At 41.3% G+C, this 9137-nt stretch overlaps 1 protein-coding gene across 4 annotated transcripts in view; it reads left to right on the plus strand.

Moving 5' to 3' along the window:
• Nucleotides 1-4882, plus strand: part of KIAA0930 (KIAA0930 ortholog) — a 102734-nt gene extending 97852 nt beyond the window's left edge. For all 4 annotated transcript variants that reach the window (XM_069003475.1, XM_069003476.1, XM_069003479.1 and 1 more), the window contains exon 10: nucleotides 96-4882. In XM_069003475.1, the coding sequence (XP_068859576.1) occupies nucleotides 96-136 (41 nt within the window). In that variant the 3' untranslated portion in view covers nucleotides 137-4882. The remainder of the gene's footprint in view (nucleotides 1-95) is intronic.
• The last annotated feature ends 4255 nt before the right edge of the window (nucleotides 4883-9137 follow it).

The raw sequence follows: 9137 nt of genomic DNA on the forward strand, positions 1-9137 counted from the left end.
CTTACGTCTCCAGTTCTCCATGCTTCCTGGTACTGTGGCTGCTTTCAGAAGCCTCTTAAGTTTACTATGTCTCTTTGTTTCTCTCCCATGCCCAGATATCCTGGAAGTGCGGCAGAAACCAATCCTGATGACATAGCAGAGAGCGGGCACTGCCTTGGAGCCTTGTTGCCAAGTGCCTATCCACAGCGGTTTTCCGTGCTAACACTACCATCTAGTGTCAGGAACATAGACCTCCGCAGGAAAAAGGGAAGTCCAGGAATACCAGCCGATCAAAAGTGCCTCTTTCTTCCTTCCTCTGCTGTCACACACCGAATGCCCACATCACTGGAGTGTTTCTGACTGGAAGAGGACTTTCAGCAAGATAAAATGAGAAGGGGCTGTGTTTAAACTGAGTCAACACTTTATGGACAGTTTGCTACTGTGTTTACTTTATAACTAAGAAGCCAACAATATGTACAGAATGTGTTAAACTTTATATTCTTTGGGAGAAACATTCTGAGAATTTCATAATGATTTGCTATTGGACATCGCTCCATAGACTCTGGCCATACCCTCTGCTCATCTCATCAGCCGTGTGCGAGCGCGTGCACGTGTGTGTGTGGAGCGGAGTGGGGGAGAGAACAACTTCCTGCTAAGGGAGGAAAAGGAAAAAGATATATCACTGTTTTGGTTTGTGCAGCAGGTCAGGTCAGAGCTTAAAAGAGGCTGAAAATGTTCCTATTTTTCATCTGTCAGTGTTAGGAGAGGTGAACTCTGCTGACAGATTTCTGTATCTACCAAAGAACAGCAACATTTTCATCCTCAAGAACTGGCTAAGAAAACAAGCCAGTGAAAAAAAGGCTAAAATGTGCTGCTATAGTAAAGCTGAGGTTTATTTCCAGTACTAATGCTGCTTATCTTTCTCTCAGCTGAGTCAATACCAGTTTGAGTCTAAAGTGAAAAAATGGGAGGCTGTAATCGGTCTCCAAAGGCCTAAAACCTTACCAGTAACCCATCCTCCTGCATGCACTGGACTTGAGAGTTTGTAGACTCGTCCTTGCAGTACCCTTTGTAGCCAAGGAGGGCATGGGAGCTGCTTTATGGTCAGGCAGCTTGCCCGGATTTTCTATCTTTGGTTGTTATATGCTGAAGCACAGAGACCTTTCTTGAAATCCAAAAGATGGAAACATAATTCTGTTCTGAAAAGTGACTAAAAATTGCATAGTGGGAGGTCTGAAAATTGTGTGTCAGGAGCTCTCAGGAAAACAGCCTTATGTTTACACATGAAGTGCAGCTCTCTCTAAACAGCAAAACTGCTGTCCTTGACATTTGAAAACAAAATGACTGAATGCTGAGGTTACTGTGCTCTGACTGACTGTTTTGATGTGAGAGCCAGTACATACTTAGGTTTATTTAGGACCACACAGCAGTGGGAGGGGTGGCGTGTCTCTTGGGGCACGTCAGACTCCAGCACCCACACAGAGTGAGAGCAAAGATGCTGTTTTTGTCACTTTTCAGACTCTGAGCACCTAAACCTGATGCTGTGGCATGTGCTCTGAGCCTGGACCTTTGTCTCCCTCATACCTAGTCTTTCCCAAGTGCTTTGTTGTTACTCTCACAGTAGCATCTTGACTTAACCTCTCAAACAGAACTTTCTGCGTTTTTTTTTCCCCAGGCTAGATTCCATGGAAATAGCTCTACTTCAGCATAAAGGCAGACCAAATTTGCCTTTCAGCCCAGCCTGATGACTGGCATGGTAAGGAGGTCTGTCAGTATTTGAGGCCAGGCCTGGAAGCTGTCATCTTAGCACAGCATGGTGGCCTTTCTTACACCGGCAGCATGAGTGTATGACAGAGACAGCTGACTAGTTTTCAGTTGGCTTCAAATATGTTGCAAGGCGTTAGAAAAACGTTCCCTTTGTCATTACCAGCACACCCACTTTTCATGCTGCAACCTTGGAATGTTGCCAGTGGTTTGTGTGTATGTGAGGGTGTTTCTACCATCTAACCTGGTTGCCCCAGGCTTTCTCCTTGAGCCCGGGGAGAGGTGGAGTCTTCATTCAGCAGCTGAAATGCCCTCTCAAGGAACTTGCCAGGCAGCCTGGGTGGGTACCTGAGATCCCCAGGTAGTGTGCCTGACATCAGTTGGTACAAATACTCTCTTTGCCCATGCTGAGAATTAAACCACTCCTCAGCTAGAAAACAAGCTTCTCAATGTGCTCCTTACTCTATGCTTTCATACTGCTGGACTGGGCAAATCAGTGCTTGGCTTTCCTTTAAATGCTCGTTGCAGAGGGAAGGGAGAGAGGGTTCACATTTGTACTGATCGTGACAATAGATACCTTTCAGTCAGGCAGCTGGAGGAACAGTGTAAAAATGAAGTGTATCCAGATAGGACCCTCAGTGGTAGGTGCCTGAATACTTCTCAGTGGACAGGGATTTGTAATGCTCCCTTGGTGTTGTGTATTATGTTTAGGTGGTTTAATTTTGTGTGATTTGAAAGACTGAGAAAATCTTGCTGTGTAAGATTTCAGAGCAAATGAGGAATGATTCTAAGCTAGTGCATTAGTTTAAAAGCAGTGCTACAGAAGGTACACTTTAGATCCTACATCTGTTGTTCAGGAGGTATCATCTGCTTTGTTACATGTATATGGTTGGATTTTGATGTCTAGTGTTTGAAGGGCTGTAATGTCCTAAAAAAAGTAAATTTATTTCTTGTATCTTCCTAGTGCGATATGCTGTAGCTACGTTGAAGACTCTCCTTTTCTAGTAGAAAAGGACTAAGTATGCCCTCATGGACATCCATGGAAAATAGAGGTGTCAAAAAGTCTACTGAATGTCAATAGTGATTTTTGGAAGCAAAGATGTGTCAGATTCTCAGTTATTCCTTCTTTAAACAACTATCTTGGACTTGTTATGTATAGCCAGTGGTTCCTACTTTCTGTTATCAAATTCCACATTTTTTTCTGCTTTTAAACAAACCCTGAAAATTATAATTGGTTGTCCTTATGTGGACAGATTGACAGAGAATTTGATCAAAGTTTTGCTTGGGTCAGGATGGCACAGCTGGACCCTTAGCATTCTATTGCACTACATCAAAAAAGAAAAGTGAATGTTAGTAAGAACCTCTCACCATATTAATTTGGAGGGATTTTAATTCTGTAGCTCCTAAGCAGTAAACTGGATTCAGCCCCTGTTGGCCATTAAGTAATTGCTGCAGAGGGAGCTGGTGTGTCCTGCGATGCCTTGAAGGCTGTTTGGCCGTCAGTGTCTTAACGGTTGGGGCACAGTGACTTTCATCAGTTATGCTGATGTTTGAAGATGCAGCTTGGTTAACAAATTTGGGAAACTTTGCAGAACAGCTTTATTTCTTTTTGGAATTCCATCATACGTCATTGCTCAGTTAACTCCTTCCATCCTTCTGCCCATTCACTCCCTCTGGAGATCAAGGCTTACCACTTGAGCTCTTCATAGATGTTATATATTGATAGATATCAAATTATCAAATACAAGGATGTGAATCTTTTCACCCATAACAAGTTTTTCACTGCTATCAATTTAACCAGTATAAAAAGCTTGGGTTTTTTTTTAAGAAAGCTCTTAAATCAATGATTTTTTGTTAGCTGATTTTTGCTCTGCCTTAGAGACCACCATGTACATGAAATTATATTCTCTTACTGCCAGCCAGGACAAGGTGGATTCCAAATCTCCTTTTAAAAGAAGATGCTTTTAGAATCTCTATGAGCCTTTCATCTGTCTTGGCTAATCCAGTTTGTGTTGGTCCCTGTTCCTTCTCTTTTTATTTTCCTGGTCTTCATTGTTTACAAGGCTTGGGCATGTTGGGCTCTGGATTGCTGTTACTCAGTTTTCTATTTCTGGGCATGTTGTGCTCTCCAGAAAAGAGAATTATTTGCACAGGTGGCTTTTCACAGTAACGTGTTTTTCCCAAAGTATGTTCATAATTTAGACAGTGAAGTCCTTGGCCCTGCAGGCAGATTTCTTCCAGCAGACCCTCATGTGCAGAATCCTATCTGGTCACTGAAGTTCTGTATGGATGTGGAGTTCAGGGAAATAGACTACACTCTTAGACTATTGACCTGCTTCTTGCCAGTCATTTTTTTCCTTTTCGAAATGATTGCTTGCCCTTGTGTTTGTAGTCTGAAGCTTCCATATTAAAGACAGATAAAATCTTCAGAAGTGCCTAAGCCCTGTTGTTACCCAGTGGGGTTTAAGAACAAATTTTTATTTAGGAAAATAATTTATTAGTCTTAAATTCTATCTGTGTTGTGTGTAGCAGTGTCAAGAAATTACAAGTTTATAGTTCTTGGAGGAACAGTGTCTCTCTTATGGACTCACCCTTTATGTTTGAAAGACTCTCATGGTTTCCAAAGGTCATGGCTGAAATCAGCTCTAGAAAGTGGATTTCCTGTGCTCACAGCAATCAGATGTCTGCAAATGCCTTACACATTCTGTGAGGTGTGACTGAAAGTGTGTGGTGCTGGTGTGTAGAAATTCTGTGTCAAAATAGGTGCGGTAGAATCCAGTCAAAGGCATTGTGAAGTAAGCAGCTTTTACACCAAACCTGAAACAAAAAGAGTATTTTACACCAGAATGTAGCTGTTTGGATACTTGGTCAAGATAATACAAGTCTGCAAGCAGGTTGTAATGTAGAACGTTCTCTGTGTAAATATATAAATATTCTCAGCCTAATTTTATCAGCCTAACACATGTTGCATGGTTTGGGTTTTATTTGCCTCATCGATCATCGGTGTTGCTTAAAAGGTGATGGGTTGAAAATTGTGCTGGCACTGTACTGAGCCATTTGAACAAAGAGCAAGGAGAATGTTGTGCACCAAAAATAAAGTTGACTTTGCCTATGGCAGCAGTGAAGAAAGTGTTGGACCCTGCAGCAAATAAACAGACCTCTTTAATGACCATGAGCTCTATTAGTGGTGTTTTCTCTATACTGTACCTGGTGATGTTGGAGTTTGGATGTATTCCTTTCTGGTGGCAGGCACCAGTGGTGGAATAGTGCTCCCTGGCACTCATGTAGGCATTGCCAGATACCAGACTACTAATGAGGCAGAGTGGCCTCATTGCTCTTCATTCTTACTGCATTTGGAGGAAAGCCCAACTTCTGATTCTGCTATGGAACCTCTCAGTGGTCAGTCCCTGACAACTTGATATTGGATAAGGGGAAAGAAGGTAAAAGTCAGCGTAGTCCTGAATTTGTTCACAAAAGTTTTTCATTTCTGCCTTTAGAACAACCCTTCTAAACTGATCAGTGGTTTGTTCTAAACTTGATTATGTCATCAACATTTATGTTTGTGCAGTGTATAATAGTGAGGACTGATGGCTGTAATAGTTTCTTCCTGATGAATTCAGGAAGAACTTCAGTGTGGGTTTGTGCATTGTCACAAAAAGGAGATTGCATTTAGATGTGCACTGTTTACACTGCCTTAAATTGTGTGTACTGGCAAGGATCTGCCTTGACTTAAAGACATGCAAGGCTCTGGCTCCTCCCTCTCCACTTGATTTTTATGACTAACATTTCACAGTCGAAGAAACCTTCAGGGGATTTTTCTGTCTAAATTAATTAAACTCTCCTTGAACAAATGTTACCAACGATCTCCATGAGTTGATGTGCTGAGGATTCCACTTCAAAGAATCCCAGACCAGGATGTTTTATGAATACATGTGGTAGGTAACAACATTTATCCTAAGCCATGTGTGATAGCTCAGAGACATGTGAGATATTAGGGAGAATTATAACACAGAGCTTAAGAAGAGCAGGATGTCTCAGTTCTTTACATGGATATTTGAGCAGATTGTTGGCAGTGTTGTTCTGTGACTGCACATGCAACTGGGCAGGAATCTTAGCTGGTTGGGAAATACTAAAATATGGCTTTGAAACAAACTGATTTTTTTCCTTGAATGCTTTAAGTTGAAAGGTTTTGGAAGCAGCCATAATGGAGAAGCATTATTTAAACCAGTACAAAAGGTAAAGAACAGCAGAACCTCACGAGTGGTGGTAATAAACCTCCCCTGCTTTATTAGTCATTCAGGAGTTTGGACAGAAAAAAGTTTGCTGGTTTTGGGTTTGGTTTTTAATCCAAATGCTGAGGGAACAGAAGACTGTCATGTACATATTTGAAGAGCTTTCTCAGCTTTACTGAATTAATTTCTTCAATATACTAAAATACAAATACAGGATTAACAGTGTGGAAATACATCTTGCTCTATAATGTCCCTGCTTTGGGCAGCCAAGTTAACTCATGTTCTTTTGTCCTGGAGTGTTGTGTCCTGCCTGGCCACACCTGGAGAGATCATCCCAAGAAATACCCTAATATTGCTTGGCACACAAGTTTATCATTGAGGTCTGATTTTACAAAGTAAAATCACACTTTGGAGATCAAAGGAAAACTAGCCATCTTTGTTAACAAACAGTTACTTGTGTACTCTTCTCAGAAGTGTGTTGTTCCTGAAACTTGTAATTGAAACTTTGCAGAAAACAAAGGAGTAAAATGCAGGAAGAATATGGGTCTGATTTTCCATTAACAGTGTAGATGAGAATCTTGGAGGGGCTGATGCTCCTTAGTAAAGAAGACATTAAAATACATCAAGGAAAATATGAGTTAATTCAAACTCTGTCCCCAGCCTGGTTCCTCACAGAGGTAAGTGTGGGATCTAGTGACTTTCTTGTCAGAAATAAGTACTCAGAAATAAGTCATTTCAAATGTCAGAAATAAGTAATTTATGCTTGATTATGCCAGGAAACTCTTTGCCAAGACAAACTAGTTGGCTTTTCCTAGTAGGGTTAATGTTGATTGAGGTGGTGGTATGAAAACTAAGGTAAGATGATCCACTCTTTTGTTTAGACAAGACACAAGGGTTTGTGTGCACAAACAGGATTTATTTATGTGAGGCACGTGTTCTTCCACTGCAGAAGATAAAGTTGACCTGCCACACAGCTGTCTTTGGACCTTCACACATGTGTACCTCATGGCACCTGCGCAGAAAGAAGGATTTTTAGGCAAAATCTCCTGGTTGGAACATGATACGAGTGGGAGGGGTCAGAGAGGACAAGGATGTGCCTGTTCAGCAAAGCAGATGAGGCCACTGCAGCAGCTTCCTGGGCAGTGTGAGCATTCTGCTGGAGCTGCTGCTGTTACATGGGTGAACTTGAGGTAATGACATAAATGTATGAATAGTAAGTGTGCAGGTAGTTAAACTGCATGTTCCTGAATTCACTTCAAATAAACTCTTTAAAGGAAAATGGGAATAAACAGTTTTAACCCTTGTTGAAATGAATGGAGCTGGCTGATAATTTTCTGAAATACCAAGTCTTCCTGCACAGCTCAATGGAGAGCACCTACACTACAAAAAAGCTTGTCTCGTTAGTTACAGCTGCACTAACGTTTTCCCTGTTACCTGTTTATGCCAACATGTGGGTGATTCTGGTGATTCATGAATCAGAATTTCACAATGTGTGCTGACTAACCCCGTGCTCTTCCGCCTCCCATCTCCCCCAGACGTTAAAGTGCAGTTATGATTACAGTTCTGCTTTTCCTGCTGGAGCAGTATTGCTGTGGAGATTCAGCAAAAGCAGTTTACAAGTCTACAGACCTTTTGAATTCCCACACTCAGCCTTTAATTCTGATGCAATCATTCTGTTCATCTAAACCCTACTGGAAATAGTGAATGCTTTAAGCCTGCACCAAGTCTAGAGGCTTTCCTTTCCTCCTGAAGGATGAGAGGGTCGCCAGAACCTACTCTTTCATCACTGCAAGTGTCAGACTAGGTTCTCTTTTGAAAAATACTGATAGATATATCATCAAGGAGCAAGAAGAGTTATTACTATTCAAGCTTCCTTCTCAGCAAGAGTTGGGAATGCCATGCTTCCTGCTATGGGTGTCTGTGGTTAACCCTGCCCAGCACAGGAGATCAGCACAGGTGTCATTTCTGACTTCACTGTAAAGGTAAGGAAAAACAGATTTCGTAAACTGCCAAAGTAAGTAAGTTTGGTACATAAACCACCATTTTCTTTTCAGTGTTATTTTTTTTTTTTACAATGAAGAAACCATCAGCAAGCTTTCCTTGTAATTGCCATCAACAGAATTTCTATTTGCAGTTGAGTAGAATGCCCCAAGTGCCCACCAGTCCAGGTAGGGCTCCAGATACAGCATCAACCATAGTTCAGACAAAAAAATTTATAGTGTATTATGTCATCCATGCTGTAAGGTAGTAAACTAAAGTCACACTTTTTCCTCCTTGCCTGAACAAGAAAATTCTGTTCATATCTTTGAAGCCTCTGCAGACTTCCAGAGATTATGAATTTCTGAGTTACCTCTCAGTAAAGGTTATGATGTCCCTAACAGTAGTACCCACTTAACTGATTATTATGGGTATTTATTTGTATTATAATCAATTTTGATTGTAATCAAAATAAATATCCATATGCAGGATGCTCATAAGCAAATAAGAATTTCTAAACAAGTGTGATGCCTGAAAAAATACACAAACCTAACAGAAACTGGGATAAGTACATTGACTGCTTCAGACAGTGTAAATTCTGCTGCTGTTTCTTTATTCATCTTGTACAGCCTTTGGTTCCTTTGTGCTACTGCTGTATTTCATGCAACTCATATTCATGTGCTCACAGTAATATACTGTAGCTTGTGCAGTGGTTTGCCCTCCAGCCATCACCTCCTGAATATTCAGAGCAGTTTGTTGCTTTTTTCCACCTTAACTTTAGTTGTCTAGTCTCTTACAAACTTCCAGTGAAGCAAGTATTTTACCAAAGCTGTTGCCCAAACTTTGAACTTGCTCACATCTTCACATGTCCTGCCTTGTGCAAAGATGGTACCCAGAGTTCCTTGGCTGGCTCTTGCTCTGCATTCACTTTCAGTTTTGTCCTTAGCATGAGGTTTATTACAGCAGGTAACTTGTCTGTTGAGGCATTGTTTGTATCATGATTAAAATGTACTTCTTCCCATCAGTATTTTCTAGCCAGTGACACACACACACACAGAGCCTTCTCATGGTTTAGCCCCAGACAGCAGCTCAGCCCTTCACTCCTCCCCCTGGTAAGATGGGGGTGGTTAAAAGGATGAGAGTGGGAAATCTGGTGGGTTGAGATAAAGAGAGTTTGACAGGAAA

This window comes from Aphelocoma coerulescens, chromosome 1A (genome assembly GCF_041296385.1).
Source record: "Aphelocoma coerulescens isolate FSJ_1873_10779 chromosome 1A, UR_Acoe_1.0, whole genome shotgun sequence".
Taxonomy (NCBI): domain Eukaryota; kingdom Metazoa; phylum Chordata; class Aves; order Passeriformes; family Corvidae; genus Aphelocoma; species Aphelocoma coerulescens.